Genomic DNA, 26,906 nt, shown 5'->3' on the forward strand with positions numbered 1-26,906 from the left:
ATCTCTCTTGGTAGGTCAACATTTATTTTAAGGTACACTGAAAATGTGAGAAAGTGATTCAATTTCATAAGAAAATGGACACCATCAATTTTTTTGTATTTATAACTCGGAAAAACTGCATCCGGTGCAAAGACTGGCTCAACCTACCATACCTACAATCATTGTGCCGGTGACATAAAACTATAGTATTAGGCAAAAGAAAGATGGCAAAATGGATCCATAACTTGGGGAACACTATCAAATTTAACAAAGTTCAAATCAAATAGATTGATTCAGCTCAAATGTTTCGGCAAAACGCACATCCTCTCTCTCTCACACACAAATAAAAATGGATTAGATGCAAACAGTACCATATCAACTTGATTGGCGCATTGTCAAATGGAATTGGTTTGGTTACAGGAATGGCAGTGGACCGGGAAAAAACGAGATTCTGCCCCGCTCTGCCTCACCGCATTTGGACCGGAGATGGAGGACATGAAACGGGAGGTTAAAATCAAAACCTGTGCAGGGATGGACTTACTCTTTCCCGAGAGCTCCGCCCTGCCTCGCCCCCATTTGAACCAGGGATGTAGGACATGAAACGAGAATGGAGGCAAGGATGAAGGTTAAAATCAAAACCCGTGTGGGGATGGAGGCGAGAATAGAGGGCAAAATTTTGAGATGGCAGGGGTTAAGACCTTGTCCACCCCCCCCCCCCCCCCCAGTCCATTGCCATCCTTATTTGGTTATGACACTGGATCGGCATGCTTATTCCCTCTTAATTTAATGAAAGGCTAATCCAATTTAAAGAAGGGGGGATCTAGATAAATCCAACTTAATGTAGTATAAAACTAACCTGACAAAATATCTGTTCCACATGTGCAACATAAATATGAGACCATGGGTTTTGAAGTTGTGATGTCTCATCAACTTTGTGACATTTACAAGTGCCCCAACCAGAGCTCCTGTGGGCCTTATATATATATATATGTGAAAATAACTTTGTTTTCTTAAACATGCCATGCATTTGAAAGAGAAAAGAATGTCATTCAAAATTCCAGCAAAAAGTTCATCAAAGTCGGGTTGGATCTAGGTTGGTCCACATCCAAGACCAACTTTGAGCGTCATTGCCAGGTCTAGAACCATCAGAAACCGACTTGATGTAAGCTGATCCAGCTTCCAGCTTCCAGCTTCCAGCTTCCAGCTTCCAGCTTCCAGCTTCCAGCTTCCAGCTTCCAGCTTCCAGCTTCCAGCTTCCAGCTTCCAGCTTCCAGCTTCCAGCTTCCAGCTTCCAGCTTCCAGCTTCCAGTGAGTTCGGGTCGTGTCTAACAAGATCTAGCTCGTATTCAGACCTTTTGCAGCCCGACTAGTTACTACCAGCCTACCAGGTGAGGGGAGCCTTCTTGGACTACTTTTGGTGTCGTGTCTAGAGTGACACGAGCGAACACACTTGGACATGTGGATACGAAGACGCAGTATGGTTAACATTTTAATATTATTTTTCAATATTTTAAAGTTTGATTTTACTAAAATATATTGTTAACATTAAAATATCAATAAATTAGTTTTTTATTGATTAAAAATTTCCTGCTCTCGTGTCCTATATTTTAAAAAATAAACGAACTCGCGTCACCGTCCTCTATTGACGTGTCCTTGTGACAACTCTTGGAGTGGAGCCTTCTAAGATAAAAATGAAAAGGCAAAAGGAAAAAAAATCTTTTTAAACAAGAAAGAGACTCGTTGCTCAGACTCGTATCCAAACCCAAGTGAGGTCTCTCTCTCTCTCTCTCTTTTGGGGTTCGTCCTCTCTCAACGAATCCATCCATGGGTTCCTCCGAGCTCTTCTTCTTCTTCTTCCTCGTCTTCTTCAATTAGGGTTTTAGGGTTTCTTTTCTTCCCTTCTCCTTTGTCCCTAAATCAGAAGTTTCCCTCCTTATATGCGGCCCTCTCTAATCAAACCAAAAAGAGTAATTTCCTGCGATTCCCTCATTTTTATCCGTGGATCTGCCGATGGACTCCTCAAGAGAGCCATCGTCGTCCTCAGCACTAGCGCCCCCTGAGGAAGACGGCCACGCTATCTCCGTCATCGCCGCCATCGCCAATGACGCCGCCCTCCTCTTTCAGTCACGCCGTTACCAGGAATGCCTTGACGTCCTGAATCAGCTATTGAAGATGAAGGAAAACGATCCCAAGGTTCGAATCCCACGTCTTGCCCCTCGTTACTTTCTATCTTTCATCTGTTTTCGATTAGCTTCGTCGATGGGATTCTTGGTATTTGTCAATTGGGTACCAAGATTCTACCTTTTAGATGGTTTTCGTTCGTGTGTCCGGTTGTGGTTTATCTTGTGGGGAACACGTGTTTTGGATTATTTCTCACTGTGGGTATGTGGGTCTGTTTGGTTTGGATAGTTGCTGATACAAAAGTATCTAAAAATGTAGTGTTTTTTGTCTTGTTTGTTGATTTCATGCATTATTTTGGATTAGATGTGTATTGGTGGAATGATGACAATTAGAAAAAGATTATTTTGTGCATAGCATAATTGTGCTAACGAGTTAGAGTTCATAATTTTCTGCATATTTATTTGGTTGTTATGTGTTGTCGTGGGCATGTCTTACGGGTATGGTTGTGCAGGTTCTTCACAACATTGCTGTTGCAGAAAACTATCGGGATGGCTGTTCTGATCCCAGAAAGCTTCTTGAAGTGCTTAATAAGGTCAAAGTAAGTGGGATGAAGTTGTATAACTTGTGAAACAGTACAGAATTCTAGTGATACTTAAGTGGTGAATCTTCTTTGTTTTGTAGCTATATTTTAAGCTTTGAATGCTTTCTATAGATCCATCTTTTTATTTTTTTGTATAGTTTGTTTTTGCTTGTCAGGATGTAACATTGACTTCTTTTGTCATTTTATGAAATCACATTTTCATGGTTTGTTGATATGCTTTCAAGAAAGTGAAAGTTTGTCTAGCGTAGAAGTCATCCTCTTTTTATTTGGTTAAAGCATGAGCAAAGGAATCTTCGTTAGCATCAGAAGCTGAAGTAAGGTGATAATGTGTCATGTGAAATGCAAAAGCATTATACAGAAATCCGAGAATCCTTGGCACAGGTGCTCTGCCTTTTGTCTAAGGCTGGGATTATGCTCTGTGCTAAACTCACAATAACCAACCCTGGATATATTCAAAGCTCAATGTCCCTTGTCATTTACAGATGACTCTCTGAAGGCTGAATGTTGGAATGAAGCACATAACTAGGGATTGAGACTCCTTAAAGAAAGCACTTCCTTGGAGTGTTTTGATGCACCGAGTTTTCCAGAAAGGTTGCCCAAATAGAGTTCATCTGTGACCTTAAAATGCATTTTTTCACTCTGGTGTAACCCAATTCAATAATCTGTATACAGTTTTAATATGATATGGAGGTCATTCTTTGTTGAAAGCTTGTCAATATTTTTGATGACTGAACATGTAACACATGCATTTCTTAATTTTAAGTCCTCAATCAGCAGAGTAGTGAAGCCTCTTCCTGTACACTTTCAGCGGGCAGTATTATTGTATGGGTTGGTCACACTGAGGTCCATCAGAACTTCATCACTCAAAAGTGGATGGATGCTTCTGCTAAGGGTGAAGATCTAGTTGTGTTTAGTGATGTTGAACTAGCAGTACTTTTACTTCATGTGATTAACTTTCCACCATGTTTGCTAGACATTCCTACCAACTAGCTGTGTTCATGTCTGTCATTTGGTTGCATCAACACTAGCAAGGACACTCCTGGGGAACTTTCAGATGATACCATTTTTTAATTCATGGATATCCTAGCACTTTTGGATGTTCCTAAGACATCTATGAACACTTTTTTGTAATTTTAGCTTTAGGTTTACCATTTTCTGTTTTTGTATTAAACATGCTTTGTGGTTAGTTTTCTTAATTTTATCTAAAATTATAAACACCTTGATGATTTCATCGTTGCAAGATTTTTTTTGCTTTGTCGAGCCTGTAAATGTGTTGATTAGTGCTTGTTGACTTAAGTGATTTGGTCTGAATTAATTTCGAATACATTTTGAATTTTTCATCACAGTCTTATCCTAACACGAGTTGTTCATTTTTGTTGATTTGTTGTCTCTCTGAAAACACATCTGAACATGAAAAATACATAATCTAATACGTATTTTCTGCTAAGTTATAGAGAATGAATATGTAAGTTCCAAATTAAGCAAATACCTGCAACTATGCTTTCTGTAACCATAGGAGATTAAATTGGTTAGGACCTACCAATTCCAAATTAAGCAGATACCTGCAACTGTGTACTTTGTCGATGGTTAGCATGGTTAGGAGATTAAACTGATTACAACCTCTCTAGCATTCTCTATATGTGTGTGTGTGTGTGTGTGTGTGTGTATTGTGGAATTGGGACTGAGCTTTCTTTACCATGTACTCCAGTGTCTCCCTGATTGTTGTTAGAAGTGACTTTCTTATTCAGTTATATGCATGTTTATAAATGTAGTTGTTGCATTTTTCATATGGCTTATGGTCGATCTTTTGGTCATTTTCTTTTTACTGTTTGGAAAATTGTTGCATGGATTTTTTGTACTTGAAAATAGGGGTGGGCATCGGGCTGGCCCGGCCCTGCCCAGGCCAGTTTAGAGCTCGTTCCATCGGATTTTAAGTGTGGCCCGACCCAGAGATGGCCCATCTCATTTATTAATGGGTCAGGTTTTGGCCCGGTTCTTAATGGGCTCGGGTTTGAAGAGAAGCCCATGACCCGGCCCATTGGCCCAATGGGCCAATGTTCAACGTGTCAGTACAGCCTGACCCAAACCCATTTGTAGGTTATTTTCGAATGAAGTTCATAAATTAATTCCTATAAGTCTATAACGCTAAAATCAATAAATTAAATGAAAGATTAGTACATCCATCTAATTATCTTTTATTTTTCATATAATCAATGCAACTAATTAGGTAAATAGTAATAATTACCAAGTTACTATGCAACCAGCTACTAAAAAATTAATTAGGTAGTTCAGGCCCATCGGGTCGGGTCGGGTCGGCCCTGTAGACCCGGGCTCGGCACATCTATATAATGGGCCGGGTTTCGGCCGAGTACTTAACGGGTCAGGGCCTAAAATCTTGACCCAAACCCGGCCCATGGTGGGCCGGGTTGCCCACCCCTACTTGAAAACAAGCCCAACACTTCTGTGATGCCATGTTGTGTAGATGTAGATGATACATTTCCCCTAGTTCTTTTCATTGAGCTTTTTTCTTTTTTGTGTAAGTGGCAGCATGCACCTATAGCTTCATCTTTTGGATTTTCCTATAGCAACCTGTCAGCACATTTACTATTTTGTACATTTGAATTAATGGTGTAGAAAAGAAGTGAAGATCTTTCCTGTGGATCTGGAGAACAATCAGATGCTGCTAGCAACTCTGAAGGTAGTGTTGTTTCAGGATCTAGAGGAAGTATGACCCGTGCTGCACACCGGTTTTCCAATTCATATCCTGCCAATGTTGTGTATGTGGATGAGTTTGACACTTCAATAGCAGCATTTAATATTGTATGTTGTCTGTGCTCCCTTGATTATTCTTTGGTTGTAAAGCATTTTAGCGTTAGTCAATATTTTCCATGTATGAGATGGTTGATTTGTTATAGCTTTTGCTTCTGAAATATGCAGGGAGTTACCTTGTATCACCTTCAAGAATATTCACAGGCTTTATCCATTCTGGAACCATTATATCAGAATATAGAACCTATAGAAGAAGTACTCTCTCTAAATTCTGAGTCAGCTTCAGATCTTAATGCGTTGATGTTGTTTATTTATTCCTTTTAAAGGATGGATTTCGTTTTTCCAGGCAACAGCTCTCCATATTTGCCTTCTCATATTAGATATTGCCTTAGCCTTCCGTAATGCATCAAAAGCTGCTGTAAGTTTTAGTTTATTAAGTTTTTATAAGTCGCTAGATATTGATTCATAAGTTTGTTCTGGTATGAAGCTCTTTTAGTTGCTTGTGTTCGCTTAACATCCCACTTCAGGAAATTGGTATTTTTAAAATAGTTGGTTGGATGCTTGTCAACTAGTAGTAGTGATGGAGTTTTCCACATAAGGGAAACTTCCTGATTGTTTCTTTTGAATTTCACCAAAAATTCATTATTGCTGTTCATGGTTCACTATAGTAATGTCTATCTCTAAGTAATCATGTTCTAAAAGTTCAAATGAGACTACTTTTTTGGGCAGTTTGTTAACTTTGAGTTGAACTTTTGTCTGTTAAGCTAGAGTGCAGGATTCCTCTGAGGAATTTTATTTTCTTATTCTTTGTAGCTCCACTTGATTTTCGTTTAGAACTTTTTGTATGAAATGTTCTTCTGGGGGTTTCCCATAATAAGCTGTAATGTTTCCCTTTTTTAATGTCAAATCAATACCATATTTGACTATCTGAAAAAACTCAATGCCATATTTCATGTGCTATTCTGAATGAAGAACTCCACTAAAGTAGTTGTATCCCTACTCTGTAAGTTTAACTGTGTGTCATACTTCTTGCTTGTAGCGGAACTTAGCTCCGGGAACCAGACTGCAGGTGAAATGAGCTTGTGTGTCAGTTCATGATAGTCTCTCTTTCTATCGTGGATAACCCTAGTACTTATGGCTCATGTATTGTAAAGCTGAAAGTTTTGTGAAATTGAAATGTGAAAAAGGTGTATACACCTACTGACAAATGGAACTGTGCACAGAACAGAAGACCAAACTAGAAAGAAATGCCCAATTAGGTTAATTCTATTGCTCTTCAATCCCTCCCCCCTCCCCAACACACAAACATGCAACATGGAGGTTTGCTTGAGGTTCCTGTTAATATATATATATATATATATAATTGTATATATTGATGTAATAAGCAATACCCATTAGGAGTATTTTGGTCTTTTTTCCTGTCCAATAGGGTCAGAGTTGTCTTTTTTTCTTATTTTATTTTTGTCTTTTATTCATTGTGTAGGGGCTCTATGGTCAAAAGATCATAGAGTCATTGGGAGCTCCCCAAGACCATCTAAGTGTATATATAGAGGGTGTTTCCCCCCTCTTTAGTTAGTACTTTTCTTACACATTTGTTGGACAATAAAGACATTTTTTATGTTGCTTGTGTTCTCTTGATTGGTCATTAGTAGCCATTGTATGCACTTTTGTGCTTGTGTGTTCTTGTATAGACTTTTTCCCTTTGTATTGCCCCTTAGTGGACTTGTATTTGTGCTTAAGCACTTTGTTTTTGCATTTTCGCTTGTTTCATTACATAGTATCAGAGACGTTGGATTCTTCGACCTCGGAACGTGTTGCTCATGGTGATCAAAGGAATGTGTGCTCGTGATTGAAGAGTTCATGTTCATCTTCCTTCCTCTTTTTTCTCTACCACTCTCTCTTTCTTTCTCATCTTGTTCGTCATGGAGCGTGAATCAAGGTTGAACTCTCTTTCAAGCTTAATGGAACTAATTATATGATGTGGTCCGCCGCCACGAAGAACCACCTCGAAGGAAAGAAGCTTTGGGGGCACATGTTGGGCACCACTCTCGAGCCTCTTCTAAAGCTCACCAAACTTGGAGGCATAGAGAAAACTCTTGAAGGATAAGATCAAACCATGACTATTTATGGTCATCAAATCGAGGTAGAGAATTGAAAAGTAACCATGCTAAAATTCTAGTTTGGTTCATGAACAATGTCGGCATTAAGATATGTGCCAACATTGCCAAATGTAGAAAGGCAAATGAGGTTTGGTTCTTTATGAAGGGTATGTATACCACAAAAGACCTAGCAAAACAATATTTCTTGCAACAAAAGATTAGAACCACTAAATAAAGGGACATGAGTGTTCGAGACTATTTTAGTGCCTTGTCTCCTTTTTGTGATGAGTTAGCACTTCTTGAACTTAAATGGGTAGCCGTCACAGGCGTGAAACTTAAGCGTGAACAAATAAAAAAAGAACAATTTTTTTCAAATTTTACATGATCTACGCTTAAAATTTGAACAAGTGAGGTCTTTCCTCCTCCATAGATCCTTTGCTATGCCTCTTTGAAGAGGCTCTTGCCAAAATATGCCAAGAGGAAACTCGTCTTGAAATGACTAAGAGAAGTATTGGTCGTGGCTAGGTCCGGTAACAATATGAGAACATACAAATCTTTATATTTTGGAGGCAAAATTATAATGGATGATCACAAAAAATTATTTGCCACTATTATAATGAGCGTCTACAACTCAACAAAAAGGTGGCTTTCGTTGGAGAATCCACATTCAAGAATAATGAAGAGACACATGGAGATCTTAAAAATCCCATTAGTTAATTAACGAAGGCACTCCAACAATTCCTCAAGACATCTTATTCAACTTTAGGTGTTGCTATTGCTTCATCATCTCCTCCAGGTTTGTGCTCTTGGATTCTTAATTCGAGGGCCTCCTTTCACATGACTACTCATGAAAGTGTTCTTTTCGCTGTATGCATTAACTCAAAATTGCTTTGTGTTTCAACCATAGTCATCTATATCATTAAAGGCAATTTCTTGGTGAGGGTATTTCTCGAAGAGATTTTCAAAAGTTGATAAATCTTGAGAATATCTTGATAGTTTAAAAAATTGAAAAAAATATAAATAACAACAAAACAGCTAAGAAAATATTAAGTTTTGTATTGTTTTTCTTTTAAAAATATAAAAAAAACATGTTTTAAAAGTTTTACAATATAAAAGAAACAAAAAAGCAGGAAATGCAAACTTAAAAAAAAGAGTTTTTCCAAAAAATATCATAATATTATGTCTTTCGGCAATATTTTGAAAATATCATGAGATATTACCTTTAATATCGGCCACCTTAAAATATTGGTATTTCTTGCGATATTTTTAAAATATCCTTGATATCAGTGGCAGTGGTTTCAACTACCGATGGGTCATCTTTAAAAGCCAACAATGTTGGAATTTTAGACTGTAAAAAATTCTTTGTTCCAAAAATTAGAGTTCTTAAATTTAATTTAGATTTTTTTTCTATTTTATAAATTTTCGACCATAGATGTGAAATCTTCTCATCTAAAGGGTGCTCTCAGCACGATCTTCAGTCAATGAAGCTGATTGGGCAAGGACATAGGAAATGATCTCTACTTCATAGATTTTTTATCTTTTCCATCCAAATCATTTTTGTAATTATGTCAAAGATAAAGATATTATAACTTGACATAAAAGACGTAGACATCCAAGCTTATCTAAGATGTATCTTTTCCCTTTTGCGGAAAAAAAATTGAATGAAAAATATATTGTTTGCAAATATTGCATTTTTGAAAAATGAAATCAATTCATTTTTCAAATCGAACCTTTATTTCAAAAAACCCTTTTGAGTACTAGCATTCTGATTATGGGGCCTATCCTCAGTCTTGTCAAAAGATGGCTATTCGTATTATGTCATATTTATTGATGATCTAGATATGTATGGGTTTACTTCCTTAATCTCAAATTGGATGTTTTCTCATGTTTTAAAGAATTTCACATGATTATTAAAAATCAATTTCAAAACAATGTTTATATCATGGTTGCCAGTTGAGGAAGCGGGAGCAGGAAGCGAGTCACTTTCAAAATTTTAGGAAGCAGGAAGCGTGGGACCACTTAGGAGCGAACCGGGAAGCAAACCAGAAGCGACCTAGGAAGCTAGGGGGATGCAAAAAGAATAAATAAAATAAATAAAAAATACAAAAAATAAAATAAAAAAATGGGGGAAGCGTGATGGGAAGCGTGCTTTCCATAAAAGGGAAGCACATTTTCCATTAAAGGGAAGTGCGCTTCCCATTAAAAAGTGGCACTTTCCCGCGTGTTTCGGAAGCGCGATGTTTCGCGCTTTTGAAGCGCGCTTCCCCACTTACCTAGGCGCTTCTGGTAACTCTGGTTTATATACTTAGGTCTGATTCAGGTAGAGAATATATGTCAAGATTTTCAAAATTATTTAAAACAAATAGAATTTATCTTTAAAGATCTTGTCCTAAGACTGCTCAACAAAATGTGTTGGTGGATAAAAAACATAGACATATCATAGAAACCGCTAGAACCCTACTTATTTCTAAAGATATTCCTAAATTTTTTTGGACTAAATCTATCTTGCCTTCATTTTATTTGATAAATAGAATGACTTTATCTTCTTTGTAAAATATTTCTCCATTTGAAAAATTATTTAACATAACACCCGATTTTAAGCGTTTACAAATTTTTTGTTCTTACTCATAAAAATGACAAATTATCTCCAAAAGCCTTTGAATGTATTTTTGTTGGGTATGGTGAAACTCAAAAAGGGTATAAGTGTTTTGATCTTAAAAATAATAAACTATATTTTTCTAAAGATGTAACTTTATTGGAAAGTGAAAATGGGTTTGATGAAAAAGGATAACAAAGAGGAAGTAGACTATAGTTTCATCTTTGATCTTTTGCCAAAAGAAGAGCATGGCTCCTATGAATCAAATGATTGTGAGATAAATCAAGATATTATTTGTGATAACTCTTTAGATAATGATGTTGATAATAGACATCATCATGTTGATGATAATTTAGAGTTGTCTCATAATAATGATAATGTTATTGAAAATTCCTCCAAAGATTTGCATGTCTATACTCATCGTGAGCAAAGAGATAAACCTTGTGCTTATGAAAGATATTCACAAGGTCTACCCATAGAAGAGTCAACCTTTAGGAGATCTAATCGAGTCTCCAATCCACCAAAGAGGTTTGTGTTATATGACTCATTTTCTCCAAATTATAGAGTTTGTTTAATGGCACTCTACTTTTGCTATGAATCATCATATTACAATGAAGCTAAAAACTATCTTCTTTGGTTGATGCCAAGAACATAGAACTAGAATCCGTTCATAAGGCCAACACTTGGAAAGTAGTTAGACTACTATTAGGAAAGAAACCGGTAGGGTGTAGATTGGTATTTAAGGTCAAAACTAAATGTGATGATACTCTTGAAAGATACAAAACTAGGTTAGTTACTAAAGGGTACGCTCAAGAATATGAGATTGATTATTAGAAAATCTTTGTGCGGTAGCAAGAATGACTAATGTAATAACTCTAATCGTCGTTGTCTTCATCCAAAAGTGGCTCATTTACCAGTTAGATGTCAAAAATTTCTTTCTCAATTAAGGACTTAAATAAGAAGTTTGCATGGATCCTCCACCAGGGTTTGACATTGGTAGAGGAAAAACTCTTAAACTTAAAAAGGCTTTGTATGTACTTAAACAAGCCTCTAAGGCTTGGTATGATAGATTTAGTGTTGTTATGATCAGTTTGAGTTATCGTTCTTGTTATACTGTCACTTCTCTTTTTGTCAAGAATACATGTACTAATAGTGTTATTCTACTATTTTATGTAGATGATATGATAATCATAGAAAATGACAAAAAGAGAGTTGACAAAATTAAAATTATCTTAAAAAAATCTAATCTCGGCTTTTTGAGATATTTTTTAAGTATTAAAGTTGCTTACTCACCCAGAGGGTATATCTTGTCTCAAATAAAACTTTTTATTGATATTTGTGATAAGTCAGAAATTTCTGATGATAAGCTGGAAACTCATAAAGTTGTCAATGTGAAAATAAGACTAGAAGATGGAACATTGATTGAAGATCCTACTCCTTACAACAAGATCCAACTAATATGCACAAGAGTGCAATGTTAAGGATTGCCAGATACATTAAAAACTCTATCACTAAAGGTTTTTTTTTATCCTTATTATTCGTTTTTAGATCTACTTGCTTATACTGATGCAGATTGAGGAAGAAACTCTAATGGTAGAATCTCAACAATTGATTTTTATGTTTTCTTAAGGGATTCTTTAATTTCTTGGAGATGCAAGAAGCAACAAAAAGTTTCATTATCTTCCATTGAAGCTAGGTATCGTTCAATGATTGCGACAACCATGAAGCTTGTATGACTAAGGAATCTTTTCAGAGATATGGGTGTAAACATCTCCAACCTTTCGAAGATGTGTTGTGAAAATAAACACGCAATTTACATTGCAACCAATGACACCTTCCATGAGTGAACAAAACACATTGGGATGGATTGTCATTGTGTACGAGATAATACCTGAGAGGGATTATTGAGTTGTTGTATGTTACTTCTGAGCTCTGTCACATGGGTGTAGGTACGGGTGCGACACAATTTCAAAAATTTTGGACACAAGGACTCGGCTATATATATATATATATATATATATATATATATAAAATAATAAATTAATAATAAGTTTGCTAAATTTTAAATATGGACAATAATAGGCTCAGTCAAAGTTGACCGAGTCTATAAAGTTGATGAACTTGGCCCCGATGCATTGACCGAGTTCAACACTTGTTGATGCAATGGAGATCGAAGTTTTCGATGCACCTTAACTTGTTTATTGAAGGTAACAAATTACAATGAAGAATAAAGAAAATGTTGGGAATGGAAATAACGGCTGCAGTGGAAACAAATGCTGACAAAAAGAGAGAAACAATAAAAGAAATAAACAAATCTTCAATTCCCCCCCCTCTACGTAACCCTAAGGCAAGGTATTTATAGACTGCATAATGGATCTGGATCTCAGGTCCAACCCTTGGACCCGAGGTTAAATCGATGTTGCTGACATGCTTGATCACCCATGCGTTGGAATGCTGTCGACGAGCAACGTGTTTCAGACCTTCACTCGCTTGGAATAAGTACGCAGGGGCACGTCCCTGCATCGTGGTACTAGACTCGCGATCGGATCCATCACCTGGGTCCGATCGTCCATCCCATTGGTGTCGGGTTCCATGGCCATGTCCGGTTCACACTATATAGGCTCAGCCCTGGCCTGCTCTGCATCACTTGTTGACCGAGTCCGCCCCGTGTCCGAAGCCGCACCCGTGTCCGCACCCATGTCGGGGCATGTCGACACGGATGCGTCGACCTCCTAGCCGAGTCTGTGTGACATAGCTTCTGAGTATCGGCTTGCAAACTTCTTCATTAAAGCTCTTTCTGCACCTCGGTTCATCTTTCTCCTTAATAAACTTTCGGTAATCACACCATAAGTTTGAGAGAGGAAATTAAAATATAATTATATATTCATATATATATATATATATATAATTGTATATATTTATGTAATAAGCAATACCTATCAGGGGTATTTTGGTCTTTTCCCTATGTAATAGGGTCTATCCATTAGGGACAGTTTTGTCTTTTTCTTTCTTATTTTTCTTATTTTATCTTTATGTCTTTTATTCATTGTGTAGAGGCTCTATGGTCCAAAGACCATAGTCGATGAGAGCAATCCCAACGGCTATAATTACAGCCGTTGGGAGCTCCAATGACTCTATTGGGAGCTCTCCAAGGCCATCTAAGTGTATATATAGAGGGTGTTTCCCTCCTCTTTAGTTAATGCTTTTTCTTAAGCATTTGTTAGACAATAAAGACATTTTTTGTGTTGTTTATGTTCTCTTGGTTGTCCATTAGTATCCATTTTATGCACTTTTGTGCTTGTGTGCTCTTATATTGGTTTTTTCCCTTTGTATTATCCCTTAGTGGACTTGTATTTGTGCTTAAGCACTTTGTTTTTGCATTTCCGCTTGTTTCATCCTGCTAACACAGGAGGCACCATATGAATAATATGTGGCTCTCCATCTGGTAGTGGTTATGTCCTGGAACTGTTCTCAATCCATGTTAGGCAGTCCAATCAAAAGTATAGTTTTGAATAAATTTTTGTTCTTTTCCTTCTCTGACACTCGGTCCTTATCCATTTCCTTCATCTTGCTTTGATCTTGCTATCCAGCAGCAGGTTTTCTTCCACATGGGATAGGTTTTCTTCCCACTCTGTATGATTGCACACATGATTTCTATTAAAGTTATCTAGTTTTCAACTCTGAGAAAATAGAATGATCTCTACAACCATGTTTTGTAGCCATCATCCATCTTCATTTCAAATAAAGATGTGAAGTGGCAATTAAAAGTAAATTAAAATAAAATGAAAATGTGAAGAAAGGATACATGCAAAGCATGGGCTTGGTGACTCTCTTTGTCAGGAGACATTTGTAGCCAATGTTTCTTTTTAAATTGTCTTGTTGTGGCACTTCCCTAAGGTGACCAGCTAGGCAATGATGCTCCACAGCAGTGGTCTCATACTCTCCTTGGTAGGGGCGCTGTTATGTTTTTCAATGAGCGTGTAGCATGACTGTGTCATCAACAAGGTAGTGTTTTTGTAACATTTCCATTCACCCATGTCCTTCAGCTATTTTGTTTAGCATCCTCATCTTCCGTATGTGCTGCACAATCACCAAACTTAATGTCAAAGTGACCCCATAAAACTTCACCTTAGCTCATCCTCCTGTATGGTAATGCTACTTTGCACATCTGGTCTTACCTGCCCTTTGTAGGCATATATATTCACGGCCAACGACTAATCTTTTTTGTTTTTTTAGAAGAGCCAATGACTAATCTTGGAAAATGAACCTTTTCATCATTGCTAATTTAAGCTGATATATTTTGTTAATTATTCTTGTGGCAGTCTAAGGTCTATTTTGCATGCAATTGTTCTCCATCACCGTGATTGTCTAGCAATCTTACTTATCTGGCCTTCAATATCCTGGTTCACAAAATTTTCTCATTTTCTTAAAATTACCATTTTGTTTGTACCCAAGCTATCCATGTTGGACCACGATATTTTTCGTAAGCTATCCTTGTTGGACAATAATGTCATCAAGTGCTTGGTGACACTTTTGAAGTTTCTTCCAAGTATAATTTTTTTTCAATCTCTTCTCCATAGGGCGGCAATTGTAGGCTAGAGTAACAAACAGTTCTGTTGTATTTAAATTTTGTTTCTTTAATGGTGTTTGGCCTTTTGCACTATCCGCTGTGTTGTATATACCTCTTTATAGAAATTAGATATGTTTATCTTTCACTTATGAGTGTTTTCTTTTGCGCTCAGCTAGTTTAAAAGACACTTCTACATAAAAGTTACCATAATTAGTTTTGGCATGGGTATTTTTTTCTCTTGTTTTTTGACACTTTCTAGTTCGTGTACAATTTTATTAAAATATTGCATGTGTGGTTTGTTCTTCCATTGGATTTTCTCGATAGTCGGCGGTAAAATGTATATCCATGTAATGACCCCAACTGACCTTCATAAAAATAGTGATTTTTTTTTCTAAAACATTTGCGAAAACACACCAAAGGATCCGAGGCATCACAGATTTAATATACCAAACTACAAACCATAACGTGCATTGAATCAAATGAAGAATAATTCAAACTTTATTAATTTAAATGAAAATGTCAAATAGTCTAAAACATAGAAAATCAACTATATCATATGAGCCATCCTGTCAGAATCCAGAAACCATTCACACAGCTCGTAGTCTCCAGCCAGCTAATCAAGACATCATTGAGCTGTGCCTATAAAACAATTTTAATAACACGGTTAAGAACCAAAGTCCTCTACGAATTTCTCTAAAAATTCAATCAATAAAGAAAATAACATAAACAAATTCATGCGTAACTTTAGAAGGATATCACAAACAACAATTTACCACAATCAACTTACCATTCAAGTATTTAAACAAAATATCACGTCGATTCAAATATTATGCAAAGCCAAATATGCATAAATGCATGAACCAGAGTTACCAAAAGCGCCAAGGTGCATGGGGGAAGCGTGCTTCCCCGAAGCGCGTTTCGGAAGCGCAAAACGTCGTGCTTCCGAAACGTGCAGAGAAGCACACTTTTTTTTGGGAAGCACGCTTCTCCCTTGCTTCCCCATTTTTTTCATTTTTTAATTTTTTTTTCGCTTCCCCCTCGCTTCTGGTTCGCTTCCTAGGTCGCTTCCGAAACAGTTCATAATTTTCTTCTAAGTCATCTCACGCTCCTCGCTTCCTAAAATTTTGAAAGTGCCTCGCTTTCCGCTCCCGCTTCCCGTATCACATCTCGCTCCTACTTCCTCGAGTGGTAACTCTGACATGAACTAATGTTGAATAATAAATATGCATAATTCAATGCACATGTATGAGTAACTTATTAAGTTATTTATCAGAGTTGCTTTTACATGCATTTACCTATTAAATGCACACAAATTTAATTTTCACTTTTCCTTAAACCCGCGGATACTCAAAATAGACACAAATTTTCGAAGTTTAAGTTAGGTTTTCAGTTGTAGCTTAACACAATTTATATTTTATTACTGGATTCTACATTATTCCTTGATCGATATCAGAAATCAACACCATCCATCGGAATATTAGAAATCAACATCTAATAACGGGACACAGAAAAATTACCATCTACTGATGTCACTTTCTTGGTATACCAATAACTACAGTTGAGTCAACAACACCACCCCAAGCAAAGTGACTGAATCTCCTTAAAACTATGGTCGAGAGGTGAATTACTATATCGGGTTCAAGAGCACAATTACACACAGAGTTTTAGTATCCTCACGGTCCCCCAAGACTGCCATCCAAGATTCTCACATTGTAGAAGGAACATCAAGGAAGAGATTAATTACACTGTTTGGTTTCCTTTACCTTCCAAACAATTTCAAGTTCTTTACACGAGAACCATTTTGCAAATCAACATTCAAAACCAATTTTGAGCCCTAACCCCCACTCAGCTTAACAATGCAATGAATTTTAGAAAACTATTAAATTTTCAGAAATAAATTTTGCAATGCATACATAAAATCAACAACAGTTGGAGCAATATATGCGCCTGGCCTACACGGCCCGCAATGATTCACATCTGACCACCAACATATTTCAAAAGTGATTTATCCATCTTTGCAAAATTTTCAGTAACATGCAACACACATTGTTTCAAAACATGTTCAAAATGCATATTAAAACACACAAAATGAATGCACATGAAGCTAAATGCATATGCATGAGAATAGATGCTTGTAGAACACATTATTATGATCAATTTCATGCATAAACAATCAATCATGCATATGTTCATCGTTATGCAAACATCAAATAAATTTTAAATTTCATGTGTATGATATGCACAACTGTAAGTCAATCAAATCAAAATCATGTTTTTATATCATTTTCAAAAGAATTCATACATCAATCTTGAACATGAACATGACCCATTTCATGTATTCAAACAACTATGCAGACATTTTACAAATCCAACAACTGGGGCTGATCCATGTACATGACCATTTCGTGTGTTAAAACAACTATGCAAACATTTTATAATTCCAACAATTGGGGATGATCTATGTACATTATCAAATTCATGTACTTGGGTCGACCAATTCTGAAAAATACACATTTTCAGCGTGCTGGCTGATCCATGTGCATAGCATGTATGCCATGCTAACTGCACAAGAGATAAAGCTGAAACATATAGTTAAATACAAATGCTTGAACACGTATTTCTACTAAAAATAATGCATTCACATGCATGAGCATTTTACTGAAAAGATTTAAATCACAAATCAAATAATCATGTATTCGGCAGATCTGGACTAGATCTGTGTGTTCAAAAGCACATCAGATCTGAATCAAAACATATATTTCAGATGCGTATATTTCATATATATGTTTATGCAGTTTATATAATCTGCAGTAAAACCCAATCTCCTTGGGCAAAACAAATCTGAACCATATGATAATTTCAGAACATGCTAAAAAAAAGTCATCACACATGGACTGTATGCACATATTCAGCTGAAAAAAATCAAGAAGGTCGACAGGACTATATATATATATATATTCAGCATGTATGAATATCAAACTCGTCAAATCCGAAACTGTATGCATGCCTTAGGTGCAGATCTAATAAAACCCATATACCTAAATACATGCGCCTCTTTGCGTGACCATAAAGCTGAACAAGTACATATTCACAAATATAATTAATAGCATGAATAATAAAAAATCATAAAAATATGTTTATATGCATCACATGTATTTTTGCTATACATAAGCCATGAAACAAAAAATCGACATGCCTATTTTTTAATGAAAAACATCAAATCTGAACATGAATAAGCATATACATGTTCAAATGCATAAACCAAGAAATCAACATGTATATTTTTCATTTTTTGATGCATAATGAAAATCGACCTTCATAAAAGGATAAATCTTCATATATATATATAATCAGATTTATACCTATTTCTTCCTCTAAGAACTTAGAGAGAAACCCGTACCTTGATCGAAAAGCGGAAAAAGATTGAAAAAATTGATGTATGTACGAAAAAAACTGTTATTCTTCTTCTCATTTCCTTTCTTCCTTCTCTTTTCTCTTTTTCTTTCTTTTTCTCTTTCTCTCTCTCTCTCTCCTCACACGAGTTTGGGGTTTTCTTTTTTTCTCTCTCTCTCTCTAGAACACGAGTTCTAGAGAGAGGAAGTGACCAACCCCCTTTTATAATTTATTTTTCTAATATTTTATTTTATCTCCCTTTTTTTCTAATTTAATTTAATCTAGAAGGGGGTGACGTCCCCTCTAGATAAGGCCTTAGAGAGTAGAGTTCTACTTAATATAGAACTCTACCTCTTCTAGAAAATTTTAATTAAAATTTATTTAATTATTTTATTTATTATTTTTATTTAATATTCTAGAGAATATTCTAGAGGTGTCGCCCCCCTCTAGAAGACTCTATGGGGTAGAGGTAGAACTAACAGGCCGCCAACGCGATCAATATTCCGAGGCAGGGTGTTCATACTTGACTTTTGCCTTCGAATTTCACTTGATTTTTGCTCTAATTTAAAGGTTAAAAACGAAAAATTTCTCAAATTATAATTAGCTCAACTAGGTCTTTTTATTGGGCTCTGGGCCACGCCCAGACCCAGCTGACATCACCTATAAAATGATATATTTTTTTACGATTTTATCAATTTAATTAAATATAATTTGAAATTCATATTTATCGATTTTAAAAATCATGAAAAAATACGCGAAATTACAATCCAGTTGAAAAATTGTGTGGTACACCACAGTGCTGGTAGATAGTAACTCTAAATACAACATTGCTGAGGCATGCTACCTAGGAGTCTGTGATGTCTTTGTTATAACCTTTTATTTGTGTTTAACTATGTGCAATGCGTATAAACCCTTCACTCTTCAATTTGTGCTGAAACTTGCTTTTTTCTTTATTTAGATGTTAGAATAATTAATATTGTGATTGAAAATTTAACTACAAGGACTGAAAGACAGTTCACTTTGTTGTGTGGGTGTCTTGAACTGTGGACCCAATCCGAAAATATTTTGGAGATTGTACAATAGAAATTTTCATTGAGGTTTGTGGTGGTCGAGGCGGGCTTGATCCAATAAGCCCAACCTATCTAGTTTTGTATTTTTTCCTTTTGTTCCGGCTAGGGGTTTTTTCCCTTCATCACACACACACACACACACACACACACACACACACACATATATATATATATATATATATATAGTTGCTTGTGCCAGTGGACGCACCACCTAAATCTTGTGTCTTCTCTTGTTTTCTTATTCTCTTTATCTAGTCGTTTACTTCATTCCAATTGTGTTTTTTCATCACTTGATAGAAAAACAAGGAGCGTAAGCTAGATTAGGAAGTTTGAACTGTTATAAACTCTCTCATACGCATGATTGAGAGAGAGAGAGTTTCTTGAGTCAGTTTTCTTGTCTACTTCTATGCTAATGTGCTATAGCAATGTGCAGTGAAGTGTTATGATTGTTACTTACATGCCTACTTTTTCATGTATTTATCAAAATTTTGCAACGTTTTCTGATACTTTTTCCTGGCATCTAGGATGTGATTCATTATTTGGAGAAAAAATTTGGTATTGGCTACATGATAAATCAAGGAGATAATGGTAACATACAAACATATCATCAATCTTCAAGTCAAGTGCCAAAAGCTACCTCAGCACCAACCAACTTGGATGATGTTGATGTTTCAAATCTGGACTCTGGTGTAAGTGCAAATGCTTCTGAAAGCTCATTGGTTAGAACCTTGTCCGACGATGCGGACTATGAAAACCTTTTCTCAACATTAGACATTGGTAGCGAAGCCTTGCCAAGGTCTGCAGATTCTGCCCAAGTCTCAAATGATCTAGGCCGAACATCTGAAAGATCATCAGCCGTAATGGACCTGAAGTTCAAGCTACATCTTTACAAGATCCGACTTCTTTTGCTTACTACAAATCTGAAAGCGACAAAACGTGAAGTTAAGTCAGCTATGAACATTGCACGTGGTAGAGATTCTTCCACTGCTTTGCTTTTGAAGTCCCAGTTAGAGTATGCTCGCAGTAATCACCGCAAGGCAATCAAACTTTTAATGACATCTATCAATAGGACAGATTCCAGAAGTTCCAGCATCTTCTTTAACAATCTTGGTTGTATATACCATCAGCTCAAAAAGCACAGCACTTCAACTTTTTTCTTTTCAAAGGCATTAGAGAGTAGCTTGTCAATGCGGTCTGAGAGGCCCCTTAAGCTCAATACATTCTCGCAGGATACGTCTGTGCTCATCATTTATAACTGTGGCCTGCAGTATCTCATTTGTGGTAAGCCAATTGTTGCTTCTCACTGTTTTCAGAAGGCTAGTTCAATTTTCTACAATCAACCCATTCTATGGCTCCGGCTTGCTGAATGCTCCCTGTTGGCACTTGAGAAGGGTCTTGTCAAATCTAATGGGCTTGCTCTTAATGATGAAGTTAATGTCCACGTTGTTGGCAATGGAAGATGGCGGCGGCTCATTGTAGAAGATATGAATGCAAGGGTTAGGCATTCGGATTCTTTAAAGGAGTTGGATCTCTTAAGTGGTGATGGCCCATGTAAACTCTCACTGCCATTTGCTCGACAGTGTCTCTTAAATGCCTTGCATGTTTTGAATACTCGTGATTCAAAGTCATTGAAGGCAGTTTCTGCAGTCTCTGCTTCTGGAGAGGATGAGTCCAGCCAGGGAATGTCAGCTGGTCATGAGAACTCAATCCATAAGAATTCAACAAGTGGGGACTCAAAAACATCAAATGCAGCAGCAAGTTCTGCTCCTTTGGCAAATGGAGATTCAAAAGAATCCAAGGGGGGTGCTAGCTCTAATGCTACAATGCAGAGCTTTGTTGCTGCTTATAATGATCTATGCAGAAAAGAGCATCTTATGATAAAACAAGCTGTGTTAGCAGACCTATCCTTCGTGGAGTTGAGCTTGGAAAACCCTTTGAAGGCACTGGCAGCTGCAAAGGCGCTTTTGCAGCTACCTGACTGCTCCAGTATGTACCTTTTTCTTGGCCACATATATGCCGCAGAGTCCTTATGTCGGTTGAATCGACCTAAGGCGGCAGCTGAGCATCTGTCTGTTTATGTATCAGAGGGTATCAGTGTCCGATTGCCCTTTAATGATGAAGACAGTAGGAAATGGAGAAGTGAGAAGGATGTAGATGTTGAAGAGCCAAACAATGCTGCAGCCTTCAAAAGCACTGGCGGAAGTGGTAATACTAACGACTTACAGAGCATCATGTTCATGTCCAGAGAAGAAGCCTGCGGTGCGTTATATGTAAACCTTGCAGCTATGTCAGCCATGCAAGGTGATCTTGAACAGGCCCACAAGTTTGCATCACAGGCTGTGGCCGTGATCCCATCTAACCCATTAGCCATACTTTCAGCAGTTTATGTGGATCTTCTGCTTGGGAAAGCACAAGATGCCATTTCAAGATTGAAGCAATGCAGGCATCTTAGATTCTTGCCATCTGGTGTAACATTGAACAGCTCTTGATCCTAGTGTGTAGGATATATTAGTTTTGTTTCGCCACTGAAATCAACAACTTGCAGTGTTTGTAACATATCCATGGGAGAGGCGGTAGAATAAGGTTACATTTATTATTTAGGGTTTTGGTGGCATGACCAAAATTGTTTTGGTTAGCAGATGCCCAGCCTTTTTCCTCTTGGTAGAAGAGGTAGTTCATCAAATTCAGTTTCACCAATGTTGCTGTTAGATTCAAAATTCAACAAGGTTTTGTTCTTTCATCAAATCATTGATTCTCTTCTTTTTGCTTCAGTGCTTGATCAGCTTTCCTGCATTTGTCAAAAATGAAGCAGATCAGGTCATGTTGAACATTAGCGTTTTTGCTCATGCCGACATAGTGGCCGTCTGTTTGCAGTTTGGATGAATGCTACGTGGTTTTGTTGACTTTTGAGCTTTTTAAAATGCAAATCGGATGGCCACGATGTCAGCATGCGCAAAAACGCTCATGTTCAGCATGACCTGACCTGATCTGCTCCCCATCGGTTTGACAAAAATGGTACTCTGTAATCAAAATCCTCGACCGGTTGTGGTGGAAATGTCAACAGTTGATTTTTCAATGAATTGCTGTGAATAATGAGGCTAGGTGTATGACCCAAGCCGCAGGCAGAAAAATAGAAACATAATTTCCACTCTGTTTTTATCTGCTAATAAAATATCTCCTGCACTCCTTAGTGAATGAACAGGTCGTACTATCATAACCAAGGGGTCTTGGGTTCGAATTCTGCCGAGTCATTCCCCAAGTTGCCTATAAAAAAAAGAAAAAAGAAAAAAGGAAAAACTGGTGTTATTGATGGATATATCATGCGAGGGTTTGAAACACCAACTTAATTAAGTAGGGTCTTGGTCAAACATGGTCAACTGGGTTTGTCCAAGTAGGTCAAGTGCACATACAGTTTGGTTGACTAAGCTTCAGATTCATAGCCAATTCTTTGATGGAAGGTAGACAAAGACTTGATTGGAGAAATTGGCAGCCCGCAGCCCTTGGCTTTTCTTAAGATCATATTTGAAGTTGATGAAATTATTAAGACCATATTTTCTAAACAGGAGCCTTGGTTTAAAAGCAAAACTCCATTGTTTTTCACTAAAACTTTGAAGAAAAAAAATTTGAAACTGTCTTTTTTTAAAAAATAAGCAAAAAAAAAGTTCTGATAGAAACGTTTTGAACACGAAAATGTATCTTAAGATGATACTGTTAAAAACACTCAATTGTGAATCCAATTGAATCTAATTTTCATGGTTCATATACCCTATCTTGTTTTTGAAGAAAAAAAAACTCATATAACCGTGAGTTATATAAAAATAGCGCAAGTTATATTTAACAAAATCACTAACTACGTATATTGCATAACATTGATAAACACAGCTTTTCAAACCAAAGGTTAAAAATGAGTCTGGATTTTAATCATTTCTTTCTAAAAAAAGGGATCTTAACCACGAAATTAGTCAGGACTTTGTTTCATAGTTTGGCTGAAAACATGTGATTCTTTTGGAATATGAATCAAAAGATGGGTCCTTCAATAGAATATGCCACAAAGATAAACTTTTTAATAAATTCCTTGACAAAAGCAAACCCTTTTAAGGGTCATTTAAATGACACAAAAAACAGGTTAAAAACGTACTTTTGGGTATGGGCATAAAAAATAACGATGCGGATAATATTTGGGTTGGCCCGAACTCAACCCAAATAACATCTGGGTCGGGTTTGGGTCATGATTCTGCAAGGTACCCGACCTGGATTTTTTGCCTGGTACCCAACCCAACCCAACCCAAGTATTTTATATGCATTTTTAATAAAAATGATTTTGTGAAAGTATGTGAGTCCGGGTCTGAAATTTCATTTTCGTGACACAACGAAACCCAGAACCCAAACCTGACAATTTTGTTCTTTGGGCGGGTTCAGGTATACCCTAATGGGTCAGGTACCCGACCTGTTGACAGCCCTAGGATAGAATTAAAAATTTTGCATTTACATTCTTTGGATATGTTGGTGATATCCCAATCAAATTCAATACTAGTTATATATATATCATGTAGAAAATCTGAAACGAGACCGTCATCCAGTGTTCTGAATTATGTGGTAAGAACTAATCACGAAAACATCCCAAAGCAGAAATAGATCAAGCTGCATGAGTCTGAAATCTGATAATCTTGTTTGTGTGCTGATTTATAAAACCAAGACCCACTTATGGGATGAACTACGATTTGGAAGTAGAGTAACTGGAGTCTTAAGTTTCGACAGGATCCCACTTTTGAATAGGTGACCTGGTTGGTTTTGATTTGTGAACCATAATAGCGGATCTTGGACTTGGGGTTCCCTACTACACACGGTTAGGGGTGGGCAATGTGCCGGGTTTTGATCAAGGTTTTAGGCCCTGGCCCATTAGCTACGAGGCGAAAACTTGGCCCGTTATATACATGAGCCGGGCTAGGGTCGGCCCTAGGACTACCAGGCCAGCTCAATAGACCTAAGTTACCTAATTAATTTTTTTAGTAGTTGGTTGCATAGTAAATTGGTAACTATTACTATTTACCTAATTAGTTGTATTTGTTATATAGAAAATAGAAAGATAATTAGTTGGGTGCATTAATCTTTCATGTAATTCATTGCTTTTGGCATTATAAGAATTAATTTATGAACTTCATTAGAAAATAACTTATAAATGGGTTTGGGTCGACCTGAACCAATCCGCTGAACATTGGCTCATTAGGCTAATAGGCCGAATCATGAGCTGCTCTTCAAATCTGAGTTCATTAAAAGTCAGGCCAAAACCCAGCTCATTAATAAATGGACTGAGCCATCACACTTTAAACCCAATGGGCCGAGCTTTAAACAGTCCTGGGCAGGCCGGATGCCCACCACTACGCAGGGTAGCAATATTGTAGAAGAAGCACATTAGCATCGTGAACACAAAAATCCATAAGGTTTAAATCTAATATTTATGTCCAAAATCATTATTCAAAGCATGATTCCTATAAAATAAATTGTGTTGAGTACATCCATAAGGTTTAATTGAGAAGATACAATCTACAACTATGATTTCTAGTATGTGAGAATATAGGGCTATGAGAATATCTACTCCCACATACTAGAAATCATTCTTGTAGGTTGTATCTTCTCAATTAAACCTTATGGATGTACTCAACATTGTTTATTTGATAAGAATCTTGCTTTGGATAATGTTTTTTTGGACACAAAAATAAGATTTTTTAAGTTATTAAATTTTGATACATTGTGAGCCATTGATTTTTAAAGGTCTTAAAAAACATACATGTATGCTATAATCACTTGATCCAAAACTTGTTTTCTACTAAATAATGCTTATAGGTCATATTTATAGGGTCTAATCAACAACAAAAAAAAAAGTTTAAGAAATTTGAAAATCTAAAGCTTCTATTAGGTTTGAGTAGATACTCCCTTATCATTACCAATTGATGGTGCTTTCTATATTTTTTTCTGCTTGTTTAACTTAATTGAATCTCCTGGGTGATCTGTTTTTCACCTTTTATGCAGAAATTGTGGTGGCAGCATTTACACACACTTTCGCCGTGAAACCAGCATAGCACCAGTTTCCACTGAATGCATCATAACTACTAGATTTGGCACATCAGTACTATCCTTTCCTCTTGCTTTTGCATAAAACGTTGTTAGTGTCCACGATGGCATAAAACATTGTATGCAAAATTAGGCGGCATGCATTGATTGCATCCAATTTCTTTTCAACATTAGATGCTTCTTCATGTAATATGTTTTCAATGCACCAAGGAAAAAAGAAAATATCTACATAAAATTTTTGCTCAAAAATGCATTTCTAGAATCTATGATTGGATTTTGTGATGTAGGTTGTAGCCTTGATGGAATTGTGCCTTCTATTTTATTTCATGCTGATATTTGTGAAGTCTAGAAAGGTTGATCATGTAGTTCAAAAATGTATATGTACTGATTGACATGGCAATAGGAGCGGAACTACCAATGACCATTTACCTTATCCTGATTTTCTTTAAGCCTAAGATAAAGTGATGTTTATGTTGTTTTGTTTTTCTATTGACTAATAAAAATTAGTTAGTAAATATTAATTATTCACAGCAAAAGATCAAAACTAATAAAATGCAAGATGGAGCTCATGGATGCTTAGAGATTGACAAATTATTGTATCTTTTCTTTGAATCTGATAAATTATTCGTTGGACAACTTTGCATAATTATAAAAAAAAGTTTTTATGTGCACAATGACCTTAAACTTTATTTATATTGCAGATCTTAATTTCTGTCAACTGTAGCAACCAACGCTGGGTTTTTTGCAAAATGGATACAAATGCGATGAAGTTTAGGTTATATAATTCTACGAGTTTCACAACTAATGCATATGTTAATATCAAAGAAATAGTATGATTACATTACTTATTCAATAATGTATTTATTGCTCTCTAATTTGTAAGGTTTAATATTATGTTGCAGGTTCATTTTTTTAGAGTGGTTTGACTATAATTGTTACATCAATTGAACAACTTGTCTCATAAATTGTATTAAACAACAAGAAAACATGTAATTACTTTGCATATGTTTGTTAACTTAATTTATGCATGTACTTATTCTTGACTTAGTATATGATTGTTACAAGTATGATTATGATATATTTATTCTACTATATATACACTACTTTGACAAAAATATAAAATTAAACTTCATGTAGGTACGTGTTTATATATCATGCTTTGTTGTGTTTTTAGGTAAGATATAATTAGTTATTTTCTGATAACCTTTTTTTCAGAATGATGTAACCGACTATATAAAGTGTATGATCAAATTCTATAAAAGTATAAGGGAGAAAACGACTTTGGAAGGTGTCAAAGAGAAGGCTAAGGAGGAGAAAAAAAAACAAAAAATGACCATAATAGAACACAAAATGTTCAAAGGCCAAACAAAATATAGAGGATGAGAAAACATCATTCAATTAAGTGTCGGATAAAGATATTAGAAGCTGAGTTGTAAACAATTATGGAGAGTATATGTTGAATAATATTCTAAATTTGACAGAATTGTCAAATACTGAATGCAAATTTGATAGAATTGTTCCATAAATTATGAGTTTAAAATTTTGATATTCTTTAAATATTCAATGTTTTATAATTTATATTTTGTAAGTTCTATATATTTTTTAAACAAGCGAAAGTTCTGTAAATTTTGTATTT

At 36.2% G+C, this 26,906-nt stretch overlaps 1 protein-coding gene across 1 annotated transcript; it reads left to right on the forward strand.

The window, feature by feature from the left end:
- Nucleotides 1-1,731: 1,731 nt before the first annotated feature.
- On the forward strand, nucleotides 1,732-21,943 carry LOC149842008 (uncharacterized). The gene is made up of 6 exons (XM_089998829.1): nucleotides 1,732-2,172; nucleotides 2,612-2,698; nucleotides 5,336-5,521; nucleotides 5,639-5,725; nucleotides 5,817-5,888; nucleotides 19,723-21,943. The coding sequence occupies exons 1-6, from the start codon at nucleotides 1,990-1,992 to the stop codon at nucleotides 21,685-21,687; spliced, it is 2,580 nt and encodes an 859-aa protein (XP_089854955.1). The 5' UTR covers nucleotides 1,732-1,989; the 3' UTR covers nucleotides 21,688-21,943.
- The last annotated feature ends 4,963 nt before the right edge of the window (nucleotides 21,944-26,906 follow it).

This window comes from Nuphar pumila, chromosome 3 (genome assembly GCF_984573655.1).
Source record: "Nuphar pumila chromosome 3, dmNupPumi1.hap1.1, whole genome shotgun sequence".
Classification (NCBI taxonomy): Eukaryota; Viridiplantae; Streptophyta; class Magnoliopsida; order Nymphaeales; family Nymphaeaceae; genus Nuphar; species Nuphar pumila.